This window comes from Diospyros lotus, chromosome 1, assembly GCF_014633365.1.
Source record: "Diospyros lotus cultivar Yz01 chromosome 1, ASM1463336v1, whole genome shotgun sequence".
NCBI lineage: Eukaryota > Viridiplantae > Streptophyta > Magnoliopsida > Ericales > Ebenaceae > Diospyros > Diospyros lotus.
In genome coordinates, this window is record NC_068338.1 from 36775834 (window position 1) to 36793729 (window position 17896).

General features: G+C 37.2%; 1 protein-coding gene across 6 annotated transcripts in view; it reads left to right on the forward strand.

Moving 5' to 3' along the window:
- The window catches only part of LOC127794994 (protein TIC236, chloroplastic), a 35480-nt gene that overhangs the window by 12198 nt on the left and 5386 nt on the right, over positions 1-17896 (forward strand). For 4 of the 6 annotated variants that reach the window (XM_052326779.1, XM_052329792.1, XM_052328308.1 and 1 more), the window contains exons 7-19: positions 2382-2444; positions 4809-5039; positions 5131-5214; positions 6207-6376; positions 6515-7043; positions 7780-7947; positions 8071-8130; positions 9622-9744; positions 14044-14316; positions 15447-15512; positions 15701-15832; positions 16460-17284; positions 17417-17697. In XM_052326779.1, coding sequence (XP_052182739.1) covers positions 2382-2444; positions 4809-5039; positions 5131-5214; positions 6207-6376; positions 6515-7043; positions 7780-7947; positions 8071-8130; positions 9622-9744; positions 14044-14316; positions 15447-15512; positions 15701-15832; positions 16460-17284; positions 17417-17697 — 3005 coding nt within the window. Of the gene's footprint in view, positions 1-2381; positions 2445-4808; positions 5040-5130; positions 5215-6206; positions 6377-6514; positions 7044-7779; positions 7948-8070; positions 8131-9621; positions 9745-14043; positions 14317-15446; positions 15513-15700; positions 15833-16459; positions 17285-17416; positions 17698-17896 lie in introns of those variants that run through there. The other 2 variants (XM_052329096.1, XM_052330569.1) reach the window with 2 other exon arrangements.

The window sequence follows — 17896 nt, forward strand, 5'->3', positions numbered from 1 at the left end:
CGGAATAATAGCGCCAGAACAATATTTTAATACTTCTTAAGTTTTAGAATTCTACTTGATTTAGGATTTTACTTCATGTTTCTACTTGATTTAGAATTCTACTGAATGATTCTACTTCATTTAGGATTATACTTCATGTTTCTACTTGATTTAGGATTCTACTTCATGTTTGATTAGGGTTTTATTTTTATTAGGATTCTAATTAACTTTTACTTAGGATTTATTTCTATTAGGATTCTAGTTGGATTTTGTTTACAAATATTAGATGGATTTGAATTAGCCAAACACTATAAATATGCCTAGAATCTAGAGTTTGTAATCAAGTTTTTCTCAATCAAATTTCAACAATCTATTTGAATTTCTTAGCAAAACAGTCTTGTTTTTGCGTCTATTTGAAAGTCAAACTTCGGCTATTGAAGTTTATTCTTTCAAGGGTTTATTTTGGTGTGTTTTCTTCACACTCGTACTACACGCTGCGTTAGGTGGTATCAGAGCGGTTCATCAACCAATCAGATGACCAATCTGACACAGCGTGTAGCGCATGTGTGAAAAAACACACCAGAATAAACCCTTAAAAGAACAAACTTCAATGGCCGAAGCTTGGCTTTTAAGAAGACGCAAAAACAATACTGTTTTGCTAAGAAAACCCAAATAAGTTGTTTTTGATTGAGAAAAACTTGATTACAAACTCTAGATTCTAGGCATATTTATAGTATTTGGCTAATCCAAATCCATCTAATATTTGCAAACAAAGTCCAACTAAAATCCTAATAGAAATAAATCTTAAGTAAAAGTTAACTAAAATCCTAATAGAAATAAATCCTAAGTAAAAGTCAGCTAAAATCCTAATAAAAATAAAACCCTAATCAAACATGAAGTAGAATCCTAAATCAAGTAGAAACATGAAGTAAAATCCTAAATCAAGTAGAAACATGAAGTAAAATCCTAAATCAAGTAGAATCCTAAATCAAGTAGAAACATGAAGTAGAATCCTAAATCAAGTAGAATTCTAAAACTTAAGAAGTATTAAAATATTGTTCCGGCGCTATTATTCCGATGATACTGTTTCGGTTTGGTCGGGTCGGCTTTGGGCCGAGTCTTGATTGGTGACCGCATCACATCCTTTGGGTGGAGTCTTACCTAGTCTATGTGTGTGGGTTGGTGTGCATGGATCTATAGGGGACTAGTGGGGTGAAGCTTGGAATCCCTTCATTCCCACCCCAAAAAAAAAAGCACTCCCTAAGGTGAACTAATGTGTAGTCAACAGTTTGGAACTAGTAACATTAAATGAAATGAAAGATGAAAGCAAGAAAGGCTACAACAAATAGAAAGGAAAGAAAAGAAAAATGTAGCCAAAGATTAATTTGGAAATGGTTTATAACCTTGGCAAACAACTTTTGGATAATATATATTATATAAGAAGCAGTAGGGAGTATTAATAATTTGGCCAGTGATATCATTTGGGAAGTTGGACTCTAAGAAGCACCATTGCAGATGGGGATATAGAAACGCAAAGGAAAAGGGAGACAGACAAACACACACATATTACAATGATTTGAAAAAATCTGGATACAAATACAACAAAGAATACTATTTTTTGCTAGAAGTAAAAATTATTAAAAAGTTGTCAAAAATATTGAGAAGTACATTAATACCCCTAATCCAGTTAAAGATACCATTAAATTCATAATAATAGTAATATAAATATTTTTTAACCTATAAAAGAAAAATCCCACCTAGTGGGATTAAGTCTTGATATGTTGTTGATTATGCAAAAGAAAAAATAATTATTTTTGTTAAGAGTTGTTATTAGGCTTAATTTTGTGTGTTCTATTGTTTATTTAAAAACTTAATTGTATTTCTAGATTTTTAACTCGGAAAAAGTTTTAAAAATTCATCATGCCTTCAGGTGTCATATTTCTATTCCACAGACGTGTTTGTTGTACAAATCTCCAAAGATAAAAGTATTAATAAAAATTAGAACATGCCATTTGGTGTATATGACACATATCTTGGCGTGGTCATCAAGGAATATCTGTGTCTGATATATCTTGGATATGGGGATGGTACCTGAAAGGACATGTCTGTGCTTCCTGGTTTGGACTGAGAAAAGTTTTTTGGAGGACATTTATTCCAAAATGGGAAAATGAAAGTAGATGTGTTGGAAGGCTTTGTTGATTACAGCTAGGAGATATTTTTCGCTCTACTTCATGCTTCAATAAATCTTTTGTTTGTATTATAATTAATTTATTATTTTTTGTGACTTTATTGTGGTTATTTAAAACATGCATATCCTATTCGTTTCCAGCTGATCTCACCTAGTGGAATAAATGCTTGTGACTGTTGTTGTGATTGATGTTGCATTTCTTATTCTTTTCCAGGTTCCTTGTGTTGAAGTAAATGCCCTGATGAAAGCTTTTAAGATGAAGCCTTTTTTGTTCCCGGTATGTATAACTTTATTGCATGATTGCACTTGAATCTTATGACTTATTTATTTTTTAGATGGAATTTTCCTTTCAGAGAGTTATAGACACGGGGGTGTTTTTCTTTGGGATTTTGCACACATTTTTATTGATGTATAAGAGTTCAACATGTCTGCCAAACCATACTTTGACAACATCAAATGTCATGATCTGTAAAGCTTAATCTATTTTTGAACCTGTTGAGAACACTGCCACCAGCGTTCAGACACCTAAATAGATAAGAAGAGATGGGAAGTGTTTTTTTTTTTTTTTTCTGGTATATTATATTCTCACTTTTCTTTTGTTGAAAACATGCTTGAAAGTAGGGATTCAAATTGTTACTGTTAGTTCTGCTTAGCTTGATATGTTTTTGTCACAAAATGATCCGTTAGCAGCACCTATTTCCATTTCATTTTAAATTCTGCATTTACCTTATTTCTGTAATAATTGTGAGGCTAAGCACTGCTACTTCGTTATTTTGTATTAGCGGAATTATAGTGAGAATCGGCCGTGTGCAAGGGAGGCAAAGGGAATATAGTTTGTTAGAATTGTACTAGGTGAGGGCCCACCTCTGATAGGAGAATATCTCCTCCAAACGGCTTATATATATTCGCTTCCTTCCACAAGGACAGGCATGAATGAGAATATCAAATTCTGTTTTCCTTCCATTTCTGTTCTCTCTCTCTCTCTCTCTATTTCTTATACTATCCTCTGAATCGCTCCTCAATTCCCATCGGATCAAGAGTAATTCCTATTACAAGGGTGAGGTCGTGACAGTTTTGTCTCGAGATTCAAAACCTGTGACATGAAGATAGTCCTTGCTGTCAGCAATCTGCAGTGGGACAAACGTTTTGTATTGGGGATTTAGTGTTTGAGGCAAGGAACTGTTTTAATCATCTATTTGCTTTGTTATGGGGTTTTCAGAGTTGGTCTACCTTCTTCTTTCTGGATTATTTGGTCTCGGTGTTGGACAATCAAGTTACTCACAAAGTTGTCAGGGTTAGGTTATTCAAGGGAGATAGTAAAAGAAGCATTAAAAGCCTTTGGATGTGACTTAGAAAACTTGCTGGTAACCCTTAAACATGACATAGGATATAATGTTCTTATAGAGGATATAGTTACAGATAGAGATAGCTGGAGGTCTAGAATTCATGTAGCTAACCCCACTTAGTGGGATTAAGGCTTGTGATTGTTATTGTTTTCTTTGTCTGAATTATCATTCTTGTACTTGTATGATGTCCACTTTTGTAACCTTTCACACTTTCACAGCTTATTAGGGAGCCGTTGGTTTAAGTCTATCTCTTCCTAATCATTCCAACACACCTAGTGAGCAAATTTGAAGCTGAAATAAGCAGACTGCATTTTTGTTCTCAATATGGAAGTAGACTTGAAGATCACCCGAGAAAAGAAAGGTCAAGTTGCCTTAACTGTTTCGAAGAACAAGTCGTATTCTCTTGGAAGGAGGAGAGGTGACCAAATTAATACTTATCTTGGAATTTATGGTGTGCACTAAGATTGCAGAGGACCACCTGAGGTTGAGGGAAGTGAGCTGTTGAGGTTTAGAAAGACAAGATGGCAGTGGGATAATCAAACTTCTAAGCGATGCCTTAATTGCCTGATGCCATTGACTCTTTGCATCTTGTATCTTACCATCGTATTGGGCAGAATATCATCTCCACGGATGATCACACAACGAATAGTGAAGCTGGGAACCTGTTATCCCTGGCCGTCGGTGTGTACCAGGGACAAGGGTGGATTAGCATTCTTCTCTGGCGGCACTAGGTGATATACTAAATTATAATATAGTATATCTATTTTTTCTGTCTATTCATGTCCTCAATTTTATTTCCGGTTCTCTCTCTTTCTCTCTCTCCTGCCAGCCTCCCTAGCGATGATTGGTTCCACCTGACAATAACATACTTTTTCTTTTTTTAGAACTTGACTTTCCTGACCATTAAGTGGCCTTGCTTGGCCTTTTGTTGTTATTATTATTACTTTCATTACTTTATATTACTATTTTCTTTTCAATCTTTCCACCCATCTTACTTGTCAGGCCCTGGCATCTATCCTACCCCTCTTATACTTAACACCCATCATGATGTGGTTCAATACAATGAACCTCAGATTGAGAAGATTGAATGATACCAAGTGTTTGACGTGGAAATGGCACACTGTGTTGGTGAACTTGACACATGACATACCTACAATTATATTAGAGAAGGGATACTGGATACCACTTTGAATGTTTTTTTTTTTTTTTCCCCAGTACATTAGAATTACATGTTTTTCTGCCATTTCTATTTCTTGTTCAAATTTAACTCAGTTGTCTTTCTTCACTCACTGCAGCTGGCTGGTTCAGTAACTGCAGTATTCAATTGCCAAGGCCCCTTGGATGCTCCTATTTTTGTGGGAAGTGGATTAGTTTCAAGGAAAATAGCTAATTTAGTTTCTGATTTTCCTGCATCATTTGCATCTGAGGCAATGATGAAGAATAAAGATGCGGGTGCAGTGGCAGCAATTGACCGTATCCCATTTTCATATGTTTCAGCGAATTTTACTTTCAATACCGATAATTGTGTAAGATGCTGTGCATGTTGTAAATAGATCTTATCTGTTCTTTATTCTTTCAAATTTGCAAACATTTCTGCAACGTCTCTGCCCATGACAGGTTGCTGACTTGTATGGAATCAGAGCTAGTCTTGTTGATGGTGGAGAAATCCGTGGGGCAGGGAATGCTTGGGTTTGCCCTGAGGTACTTTACTGCATGTGATTCTCTCTTGCTTGTTCAGGATCTAGTTTATTCTTTAGTATTTCCTGTCTTTGTTTTTACCATTTACTCTTTTCTGTAACAGTGCTATTATTTTGAGGGGATGCAAGTACAATAGATTAGGAGTTTGTAATTGAAGCTATCCTCAGTTGAAGAGATTGGCCCCAATAAGTTGTGGTTAGTTTCAAGGTTCTGTTTCCCCATCCAAGGATGTTCAAATCAGTACTAAAGTTGAGATACCATTTAAAGCTACTAGATTATAGGTCAACAGCTAGCACCTAACTTTATACCTTATCCAGGATGATGGGAGAGTCGACTGGATAGACATTGAGATTCCACTTATGCATTAAGCAAGATTCATAACATTTGGGGATTTATATGTACTTTGCAAACTGAGTTTGTGGGGGGTGTTGCCTATGGATCCTATATGTTCAGATTGTCTCTATGATGGAGTGTGACATGGAGAAACTGTGTTTGATGGGATAGGTAGATCTTCTCAAATTCTCTGAGGGAGAGTAACCGAGTAGAAGCATCTTTTCGGCCCACAAAAGAGACTGATGGTGAAAGCTATAATTCCTGGTTCAGTGGTGATATTATTTTTGAGTGGTGATTTAGAAAATTCAGATTCTGGATTCCCTGTTTTGACATTTACTATTATGTGAAGTTTACTTGCATCACCTTTCCATTGATCATATTAGGTAATTGATAGAAAAATTCAATTTTCTGTAGCCATTACTAAGGATTTGGTCGTAGTTTATTCAATCTTTGTTTGTAGTATGCACAGAGTTGCTATGGCTGTATCATCTGTTTTATGAATACAGGTCCATTGTCTGACAACTTAATGTATTAACTCTGGTCTTTCTTCTGATGGAAATTCTGGGATTAGAAAAATTTAAAGTTGTGCAGGCTAATGCATGCACGGTTTTTGCAATAATTATTATTTTTAGCTATTTGACTTTAACCTGATGTTGTAAAAGTCATTTCTTCAGGGTGAGGTGGATGAGTCAGCAATGGATGTGAACTTCTCAGGGAATTTATGTTTTGACAATATTGTGAAACGATATTTACCCAGTCATCTTCGGTTAATGCCATTCAAATTAGGGGATTTAAATGGAGAAACAAAAGTTTCTGGATCCCTATTAAAACCGTAAGATTCCACATCCTTTATTGGTATTCAATAAATCATTGCTTTCCTTGATAATTAGCTTCATTTGCAGAATGTTCTGTTCAAGTGGATGTTGATTATATTTGAGGCAGGTTTATACTCCATTTTTTTCAATTCCAGGAGGTTTGACATTAAATGGACTGCACCAAAAGCTGAAGGGTCATTCAATGATGCTCGAGGAGATATAATCATATCTCATGATTATATTACAGTTAATTCTTCATCAGTAGCCTTTGAATTGTCTGCTAAAGTCCAAACATCTTATCCTGATGAATACTGGCTAAACAGAAAAGAGTATGACGTGAAAGCTGTCATGCCCATAATTGTGGAAGGAGTTGAATTGGATTTACGTATGCGCAGTTTTGAATTTTTCAGCTTCGTCTCTTCTTATGCTTTTGATTCTCTAAGACCCATGCATTTGAAAGCAACTGGAAGACTCAAGTTCCAAGGGAAGGTTATTAAGCCTTTTGAAGTTACTGATGAGCAATTTTTTTGTTCCAATATGACAATGGAGGATGTACAAGTGAAAGACAAACAAGATACACATAGTCTTGTTGGGGAGGTTTCGATTTCTGGTCTCAAACTGAATCAATTGATGCTTGCACCACAGTTACTTGGCACATTAAGCATCTCGCGTGAATGTATCAAGGTTTGTCTTGAAAATAATGTTTGCAAACAGATTACTCAGTGAACTGCTGCCTGAGTTATTTGGTTTTCTCTTTTTGCTTTTATTGCTTTGTTGACATGGCATCGAAAGGAGACAATTTACGTATGTTATTCTATAATTCATGAAACCTGTAGAATAACAAACTTAAATCTGATGTATCAGTAAACAAATTGATAGAAAAAGATCGGAAAAGATAACGAGCGATTGGAACAAAATACGGTCTAAGTCTGGCTTTTGCACTTCTTGATGGATTTTAAATGCCAACTTGAGGTTAAGTCCTCTCTAAAAGTTAAGATTGTTGTTCTTCGTAAACATGAGTTTCCAATCTCCAGGAAAGCTGAAATGGGATGCAAAGGTAATGGCTACAATTAGGTTTTGAAGCACTTTTGGTATAATTATGTCCTTAAGGTGCAATAGTGTCTGCACCAGCTGCTGTGGCTGTGAGTCAGCATATCTCCAAAGCAGTAGGCATGGTGATCATGGTATTGTGACATGCATTATGAAATGGGACTGTCATATGATGACTTTGTCACTGACCATGCATGTGAGTTGTGGTGTCTAGTGAAAGTGATTTTGGACTCTGTATAACATATTTGTTGTAAATCTAACTTTTTAATGGAGCAGTTACATAAACTGGCAGTGCACCTCCTTTTTTGATGCTTATGCAGTGATTTTCCTTATGCATAGATTGATCTGAACTTCTGAATTGTTGGTGCAGTTGGATGCCACGGGTCGGCCAGATGAATGTCTTGCTGTGGAGGTTGGAGGAGCATTACAGCCTAGTGCTGAAGAGAACTTAACTCGAAAAGTACTATCTTTTTCTCTTCAAAAGGGGCACCTGAGGGCTAACATTTGTTACCGCCCATTACATTCAGCTAACTTAGAGGTTTTACATTCTTACTCTTGTCAATTGAGTTACTAGAAAACTCGCTCATTCATTTTTCTTCTGAGCTTTTTCTGTTGGATGCCCTCAAATTATAAGTTTTTAACCTTAAAATGCATCGTATAGGTACGCCATTTGCCACTTGATGAATTGGAGCTGGCTTCTCTTCGAGGAACATTGCAGAGAGTAAGCTGACATATTGGTCTGCTTGACTTTTGTGTGTGCGTGTGGGATGAAAGGTTGCTTTAGCCCTTCTTCATCCGGTGTCCCTTCTCATGCATAATGATTTCAAGGGAAAAAGCAAAAATTAGACCAAAGGGGAAAAAGAAAATATATGAAGACAATTTAGTGCATCATGTTCTATTAAGTTGGAATTCGACATTTTAAGATTAAATTTTTTTCCCGTGAATTGCATTTTGCCCTTATTCCTGACATGGTGATTTTATGGAGGGTGATGAAATAGTTTGTAGTTTGGAGGATTGGCATCCGTTGCCAACTTTTAACCTTACATGATATTGCATGGCATGGATAGAGTCTAAGGCGCAAAGCGCAAGGTGAGGTGTGGGCTTGATGGAATTGGGTGCATACTAACTAAAAAAAAATGAAAAAATATATATCCTAGTTGAGGAATAAGATATAAAATAGATCATAACTTCTAATAACATATTTACAAGCATGTTATCAAGAAAATTAAAAAATTCAACATATATTAATGAAAAGAACAATAAAAAATGCCAAAAGATGCAATTTAAGTCTTTAAGTCAACTTAAATTAAATCTTAAGCAATTTATAGGTCTTAAATCTTAATTAAGATTAACTAATTATGCATTTTAAATAATCTAAAAATCATCTTCATCATCAAGATCAAACATTTCAATATTTTCATCATTAGAAACATCATCTCTAATATCCTCTTCTTCCACATCATCTCCCTCTACATCTTCATCAAGTTCAAATTCAATTGAAGCATTTGAAGTAGTAGCCTTTTTATTCATTGTCAAATTTATAGTTGAAGCAATAAATATAAACCCTAAACAGTAAAAAAATAAATAAAGTAATAAACAATAACATAAAAAGCTTAAAAAGTAGTTAAAAAGGTCCAGGCGCGCCTAAGCCCAAGGCGCCTTGGGCCTAGGCGTGCCTTGTTGGTTTCGCCCGCCTGGAAGCATCTCAGGCGCCCGAGGTGGGCCTTTAATAACACTGGGCTTGGAAGGTGTGCTTTCAGTTATCTGGTAATCAGTGCTTCATAAAAGATTTTTATCTGAGTGGCTGTTTTCAAATGAAGATACAGACACTTCTGCCCCAGGGTGCCCTTATTAGTTCAAATATAATTCCCATCTTTGGTGCTGCTGCAAAAAAAGGATAAATATTCTCACCCATACCCACCCAACTCGCTGCTTTACTTTCTGCATACACTTTCAATCAATTTAGCTTTCCCGGAAATTCATTAGCTTGTGTAAAGGTCTTTTTCACTTCCATTCATATTCTTTTTCCTTCTTCTATTTGTACAATTTTTTTTGACATAATTACTGGCTGTTCATGTTTGCTCCTTTCAATTATGATATTTGCAAAGTCATTTCAGTGAATGCCCCTTTGATGATTTGCTGTTGTATTTTATTATGTTGTTGATGCCACTTTAAAATATGACACTTTGGTCTCAATTTTCTATTTTTTCAGGCTGAAATTCAGCTCAATTTCCAGAAAAGAAGGGGCCATGGAGTTTTATCTGTTCTGCGTCCAAAATTTAGTGGTGTGTTAGGTGAAGCTTTAGATGTGGCTGCTAGATGGAGCGGGGATGTAGTGAGTACCTCAAACCAGAATTTCTATTCTTAAGCTGGCCTTTTGCCATGGCTGCCTTGGTTTGGTTATCTTTTGAAATATTTAATTAGGAGCTGTTTGATGCTGCTGCTACAAATTTAGAATCTGGAAAGGATAATTCTGAGTTTTTAAAAAATTAAAGTTAGTATTTAAGGTATTTTCCAGTTTTTGTGGTAAAAGAACTTCTCTTGCAATTATTTCAACCTTTATGCTATGAAGAGAAACGTATTTCTTTATTCTTATTTAAGTAGAAAATGGACAGATATTTGTCTACAAGTTACCCATGAGAATATGTAAGTAATTTTATTTTCGTTTTATAATCCTATTTCTTTCCATAGCATCAAATTTAGATTTTGAGAGGGGGAGGGATGGAGGGGGGAGGGAGAGATCCAATACACGTGTCATGATCCAACACCTTGATCATTAAGAGTGATTTGCTACCATTTTGCTATCAACCCGTGAACCCATTGCCTTCCCCTGTGAAAGTGAAAAATTCCAGTGGAGGGTTTGTAACACCTCAAGTTTTAAGAGAATGTTGGAAATTAAGTAAATTGGAAATTGGAATATCACTTGAAGTTTGGGCATTCATTCAGGAATTTTGGGAATGTGAGTGTGATTAGTCACTTAATTAAAGAGTAATTAAGTGACTATGTGGACAGATAATTGCAATAGCAGGAGGAGTGGGTTGTTTACTTAAGGTATTTTGTACATGGCCCAAGCATGAGGGGTGATGAGTTCAACCATGCAACATATGGGCTATGAAAAAGTTTTTATAATGAACCTAAGGGTGTGTTCAAGTAGGAAAACGGTTGAACAAAATGAATGCCGTAGGTTCCAATGTGATGACGTGAAGGAACACTGAAAAATTTACAGTGAGAATTTTGATCCGTTGAGGATGGTTAAGCAAGGTGCAAGAGTCAATTACTTGGTGACCCTAAGACTCCCTGTGATCTTAGGAGCATTAAGGACCAAAAAGTGAATCAAAGTGGTTGAATAATATTAAAAAATTCAAACTTGTACAAATCGGTGGCCACTTAAATTTGGAAAGCAAAGAGATTAATTCTCAATTGGGTGGCAAACTTATACTGCGCCTGGGAATTTTAAGCAGGAAATGACTGTTTTAAAGATACTTGTAGCCAATGTTTAACACCTCAAAAAGTGAGGGTTATGGCTTAAATGGTGGCCTTTTTCCTGATGGTTGGAGTGGAAGAATTTTTAGAACTATAAAAGAAGCTTTGAGCTTTAAATTGAAAGCATTTACACTCAGCTGAGATAAGAAACAGAGAGAGTGTGGGAAGAAAAGAAAAATAGAGAGTTGGGAGTGGAGGGGCATACCAAAAGTGAGAAATTGAGGAATTCTCGACCGGCCAAGATAAAAGAAGAGAGGCTAGGTTAATCTTCTTCAACCTATTTTAGAATATGGGGTATGAGCATTGCTTTACTTGCATTATTTTTGACATGAAAGATTAGATTGCACCTATTTTGTATATGTTAAAAATGGCCATGCATGTGCTAGATGGAATTTCTTAGGAAAGCATGTTAGCTTGCAATCTAATGCAGTTTGTTGCATGTTAAGGTGTTTAAATGCTATTCATGTCATTTTCTAGCATGCCAGTTGGTCTAGACCTATATAGCTCACTCCCAAAATGTTATTTTCTTGTACAAATCTCTCTCTCTCTCTCCCTACATATATATATATATATATACACAGAAGAAGATCTGTGAAGGAGGCCAAGCGTAGTTGTTGAAGCTGTTGTACAAGCTTGAAGTGTTACTGTAGCGAATGTTGGTGCTTAAATTTTGTACATGTATCAAGGTGATATGTAGTTGTGTGTTTAAATGCCTTGCTAAAGTGTGTAAGGATGTTAGATTATGTTTAGTATGTAAAAAGATTGGAAGTGCGTTGGTTTTATACAAGAAATAGGCTCAAAATCACAAAAAAAGGGGCCTAAAGTTGAAGCTGCAGCCAAAGCAAACCTCAGCTAAAGGCTTGGCTGTCATTTCCAGTGGGCTACAGCCAAACCAACCTTGGCTGGCGGTTTGCTGTCAAAAGCAGAATGCAAACGGCCGATGCTTCAGTTGACTGTACGGTGCTGCAGTGAACAGCCAACTTTAAACAGTAAAAAGTCCATGGGAAACCAGACAGGACAGCAGCAGCTGTCTGCTGGCTGGAAGTTCCCTCCAAAATTGAACCAGATTATGACAGGAACTGAGCTGTTTATAGTGCTAAAGAAAGCCATCTTCTCCCATTGAGGTGCAGACAGTTGCTGAGAAGAGGTGTGGCTTAAACACCTTCAGCAGCTGAAAGACTGAAACAGCAGATAAGGGTTGCTGTATCAACACAGTGCTGCCAATTAGTTCTCCACTTTTTGAGTCTATTTATTTACCTGCATTAACCAAATTGAGAGCCATTTTTTCTCTAAGTTAAAAAGGGTTTTCTAAGAGCTGAAGGGGAGGAGAAAGGAGAGGAAAAGTGAAAGAGAGAGGAAACCTGCTAAGGAGAGTTGCCGTTGCTGTGGCTAAGTAAGATTTGGTCAAGCTAAGGCCAAAATAAATGAGGCCTATTCCAAGGCTAAGAAAGGTCCTAAGGGTGGGAAAAACCAGAGCACAAGGTAAGTGGATGAACTCTCATAAATAGCGCATGCCTCACATTCTGCCTGCAGCTTGTTAGCCTGTGTGAGATGTGCTCAGCCAAAGTACTACGACTAAGAAGTACTGCCGAAAGTCGTAACCACCTATTGAGGAAAACCGAGTTTGCAGCAAGCAGCCAGCAGCTGCAGCTGTGGTGATGGTGCTGCTATGTTGGTGAACAGCATACAGCCTCCCTAAGGGCTAAAATGGAACTGAAACAAACTAAAAAAGAACATGTTGCATTGAGCAAATAAGGAAATGGAAACCACCAAATTAAGTAAAAAGAGACACAAGTTAGAGTCCAAAACTTGGACATTGTGATGGAATTGCTTATGTGCTAACTACCTAAGCAGAGGAGCTGCCCTCCAGTCCCTTAGCAGGTGTTGTGGGCACTTGAGGTGATTAAAAAGCCTTAGGTTGTGTAGAATATGGTTGCTTCATTTGATCGGTTAGACACTCAGGATACAATTTCCTACAGTGGTATTAGAGAATGGACATAAAAAAAAAAAGATTAAGACTAGGTCCTAACCATAGCAGCTCCACTTCTTATAATGGCTGGAAACAATGCTAAAATATGTAATAAACTGTAGCGATCCCTCACAGTAGGTAAAGGTCTTTGCATGGTTGGTATTGGAGCATTATGTTTGAAAAGATTTTACACCACTCCTGTTTTCTTGTAGAAGGGGGTCACCATATAAGTTTTATCAGATCATTATGGTCAAAATGTTGTCATCTTAGAGATCTGACAAGAATTCTCAAGAATTCTGTGTAGAATTCGAGAGAACAGGGGAAAGAATTGAGAGAGAGAGAGAGAATTCCAGAATTGAATTAAATCTTCTCATGTCCTCCACGGGGTGGGATCAGTCTATATTTATACTGATTTTCCCCAAGTCATGTGGGAGCTCTTCCCGCCAAAAACAATAACCGCCAAGGCACACTCACACAAAGCATGTGTTAAGGCGCTAGGCATCTCAGCCTACACTACCTCCCTTATTCCCGAATACAGCTAATTAAGTAGGTACATGACAAATGTTTTTACCACTTACGACTTATCTTAGAAGGGTCTTGCTCATTTAGGTCAGCTATCTAGGACCTGTCCAGAATGTATAATTAAATATTTGAAAATACCTACACTGTAGTAATATCCATCATGCCAATTTTCTCGTATTGTATAGTTCTGAGTTCAGTTTTTAACATTGTCATTTAATTTTTGAGTTCTATATGACTTTAAATTGTTCCAACCCCCTCAATTCAATTTTGCTTAATTTAGACGGGAGAGAAGAATGGACGAAGGTGTTCACTCATATAGGTCCTAGGATGAGGTGTTCAAACCCATCATGGGCAACAGGAATAGTTCTTCCCATTAGAGGCAGGATAGGGTTGAACTAAATTCATGTCAGATCTGACCCTCGCCATATTGCATTTAAGGGATTTTTTTTTTTTTTGGGGGCTATAAGTGCATTTAAGGTTTTATTACTGAAAATGGAAATTTTTTTGCCTTTTACCTTTATCTATACTTTGATACAAGGGGCCCCCTTTTGCACCCTTCAACTGAAATTTATTTACTCACGGGGAAAAATTGTTTTCTCAATCCACTATTTATGCAAATGATGTACTTCATTTTATTCACTGTTTGTATGCTTTGTCTAGATCACTGTTGAAAAAGCTGTTTTGGAGCAATGCAGCAGCCAGTACGAACTACAAGGTGAATATGTGTTGCCTGGCACCCGAGACCGAAACTCTGCTCTTAAGGAAAGAGGGAGCTTATTTGAAAGAGCAATGGCTGGGCACCTTGGTAGTGTGATATCTTCAATGGGTAGATGGAGAATGAGACTCATAGTTCCTCGAGCTGAGATTGCTGAGATGCTTCCTCTTGCAAGACTTCTTAGAAGTACAGATCCTGCTGTTCTATCTAGATCCAAGGTCATTTACAACTTTAACATGATGGACCTATTATTTACTTTAGTTGGTAATATGTATTTATTTAAATTTGTGAACATAAATGCGCATACATATCAACGTTAAGCATGCAGTAATTTAGTTTACAATTTTTATTTCTTCAACAATTGAATATTATATGTGTGTGTGTGTGTGTGTGTACGTGCACATATCAATCTTAAGCAGCTGGTAACCCATCATCCTGTCACAATACAACATCACAATCTGAAATAGAAGCTAGTATCCTCTGCCCAGGACTCATCTCTACCCCCACTCCTTCCAGGAAGATGGAAAGAATTATCTATGCAATCTGATTCATATTGTAGATGGATGTCACATATAAGTTGCTGCATCAGTTACTTAATGCTTTTATATGGTTGGAAAATCATTCCATTGACACATTTTGGCTTGTAGCATAAGTTGACAATTTGTTATTTGTGTAGTAAGTAGAAGTGTGAGAAGTTAGAGGTAGAACTCCAACCTGAAAAGTTAGCTTAACAAGTGGAGGGATCCTCATCCTTATATATAGCCCAGGTCTCCCTTGTGGAGGCGATGTGGGATTCTCAACACTCCCCCCCACACCGAAACTTCTCCAGTAACTGATGCATGTCCAGGTGATCGGGTAGGGTACTGGTCCATGACCATGACAGCCAAGAGTTAGCTCTGATACCATGTGAGAAGTTAGAGATAGAACTGCAACCTGAAAAGTTAGCTTAACAGGTGGAGGGATCCTCCTCTTTATATATAGCGCAGGTCTCCCTTGTGGAGGCGATGTGGGATTCTCAACAAGAACAATTAGTTTTCTATACATGGATCTTTCTTTGTTGGAATGATAAAAGCTCAAGCAATGAGGGTCAATAATAAACAGTTTTTAAGACTAATGGTGGCCTCACTGTGAATAAAGCTGTATATATGATTTCTACAGTTTCACTTCTAATAATAGAACCAGCATTGAAGGTGGCCCTTTTGCAATGCTGGTTCAGTTGTAGTTGCAACAGTTTAAATTGTGATTTTTTTACTTAAAATGTTAGGTAAAATCTGATGAGAGTTTTTATATCAATAATAGTCTTTCTTGTCATAGATTTGTGTCTCATGTTTGTCTCCAATACTTGCAGGACCTTTTTATACAAAGTTTGCAGTCAGTGGGACTGTATGGTGAAAGCCTTCAGAACCTGCTTTCGGTACTTCTCTACAATATGTACTTTTAACATTCACAATTCAGATACTAGAGGCTAGAGGAATTTGAATCTTTTCATTTCTTTTTCTCTTTGTAAAATCTGTCAGGGATAGGACACGCTGGAGAAAAATCTACTTCATTTCAAGTTGCTAACTTTTCTTGTAAAATTAAGGTTATTGTGTGACTTTTCAGGAAATTCAGGGGCATTCTACTGCACCTAATGAAGTAGTCCTTGAAGAGTTGAGTCTTCCAGGTTTATCTGAGCTTAAAGGCCGTTGGAATGGCAATCTGGATGCAAGTGGTGGAGGCAATGGAGACACAATGGTATGTCTCTCTTAAGTTTCTTGATAGAGTGATATGATTTGGACTTCATTGGAAGTGCACAAAATGTTGTCTGACTAGTAGAGTTTTGAATTTTAGCCATGTTCTATAAAATTCAAAAGTTGAGGGAGTTGACCATTAATTTTGCAGGCTCATATGGAGGGGGTTATGAGTTTACTTATTTCCTGATATTATTCATATTCACATTCGTGAGGGTTTTTTTTTTTTTTCCGTCTCCTGGCTCCTTTCTTATCCTCCAACTTCAGCTTCCCTCTATCTTCTTTTGCTAGTCCAACTTAAGAATCTAGCATTTAGAGGTAATAATTTTGCTTCTTGTATAATTCTCTTACAAGTTAAACCAACAGGGAGAAACAGTAAAACAGACATTAAGATACTATACATTCTGCACGGGCATAGGGTGGTTTACCTTAATGCCAGCCACCTTCATAGTTCTTTCATGTCGTAGTCTAATGAGTTCAACTGCTGCTTGTCAATCAGTGCCTGGCGTCTGCATGGAGCATATTACCATAATTGTATATGATATTTGACCCTTTTTTGGCACTATGAAATAACTGTGCACCTCTCTGCCCTTGGATATTTCAGCCATTTAACTTTTATATACTTTTGTAGGCAGAATTCGACTTTCATGGGGAGGAATGGGAATGGGGAACCTACAAAACTCAGCGTCTTCTAGCTGTTGGTGCATATAGCAATGATGATGGTTTGCGCCTTGAGAAAATGTTTATTCAAAAGGATAATGCCACAATCCATGCAGATGGAACCTTGTTAGGCCCAAAAACTAATTTACATTTTGCCGTTCTTAATTTTCCTATTAGTTTAGTCCCTACTCTGGTTCAGGTTATTGAATCTTCAGCCACTGAGGCTGTGCATTCTTTGCGGCAACTTTTAGCTCCAATTAGAGGTATATTACATATGGAAGGGGATCTCCGTGGAAATCTTGCTAAACCAGAATGTGATGTGCAAGTAAGGCTCTTGGATGGTGCTATTGGTGGCATTGATCTTGGACGAGCTGAAATTGTTGCTTCCCTAACCTCAACCAGCCGTTTTCTATTCAATGCAAATTTTGAACCTGTCATCCAGAGTGGTCATGTCCACATTCAAGGCAGTGTTCCAGTTACGTTGGTCCAAAATAACATGTCAGAGGAAGAAAAGATGGAAAGGGAGAAAAGTGAGGCAACTTGGAGCCCTGGTTGGTCCAAGGAAAGGAGTCGAGGGTCCGCAGACGAAGTCACAGACAAGAAAGCCTCCAGAGATAGAAATGAGGAAGGTTGGGATACACAATTGGCAGAAGGTCTCAAAGGTTTAAACTGGAACATTCTGGATGTAGGGGAAGTGAGGGTTGATGCTGACATTAAAGATGGGGGGATGATGTTGTTAACAGCTTTATCTCCCTATGCCAACTGGCTTCATGGAAGTGCTGACGTTATGCTTCAGGTAAATGTTATTTAATGGGTGTATTTTGATATAGCACTCCGTTAGAATAAAAGAAGTTCAAACTTAGATCTTCCAGTGATTTTGTTTGGAATAACATTTATTCATGCAAGTAAATTTGTCATTAATAAATAGGTCAGAGGGACAGTTGAACAACCGGTGCTTGATGGATCTGCATATTTTCACAGGGCAACTGTATCTTCACCAGTGCTCCGGAAACCTCTCTCAAATTTAGGTGGTACAGTTAATGTAAATTCAAATAGGCTGTGCATTGTTGCATTAGAGAGCAGGGTAAGCAGAAAAGGGAAGCTGTCAGTGAAAGGAAACCTGCCCCTCAGAACAAGTGAAGCATCTCTTGGTGATAAAATCAACTTAAAGTGTGAGTTCTTTGAAGTACGGGCAAAAAATGTCCTAAGGTATCTTCTCTAACAGGATTTTACACCGGCTATTTCGTTTGGTTCTTGGCAGTCTCTTTTCTTGATTAGTGGGTGAAATGATGCAATACGTGCCATCCAAGATGCCTTTGTTTGCTTTATATTGAACATTTGGGTTTTTGATTTTTTGTTAATGCTGTTTGAATTGTTCTCTATCTTTTATCTGCTATTTCTTTCTCAC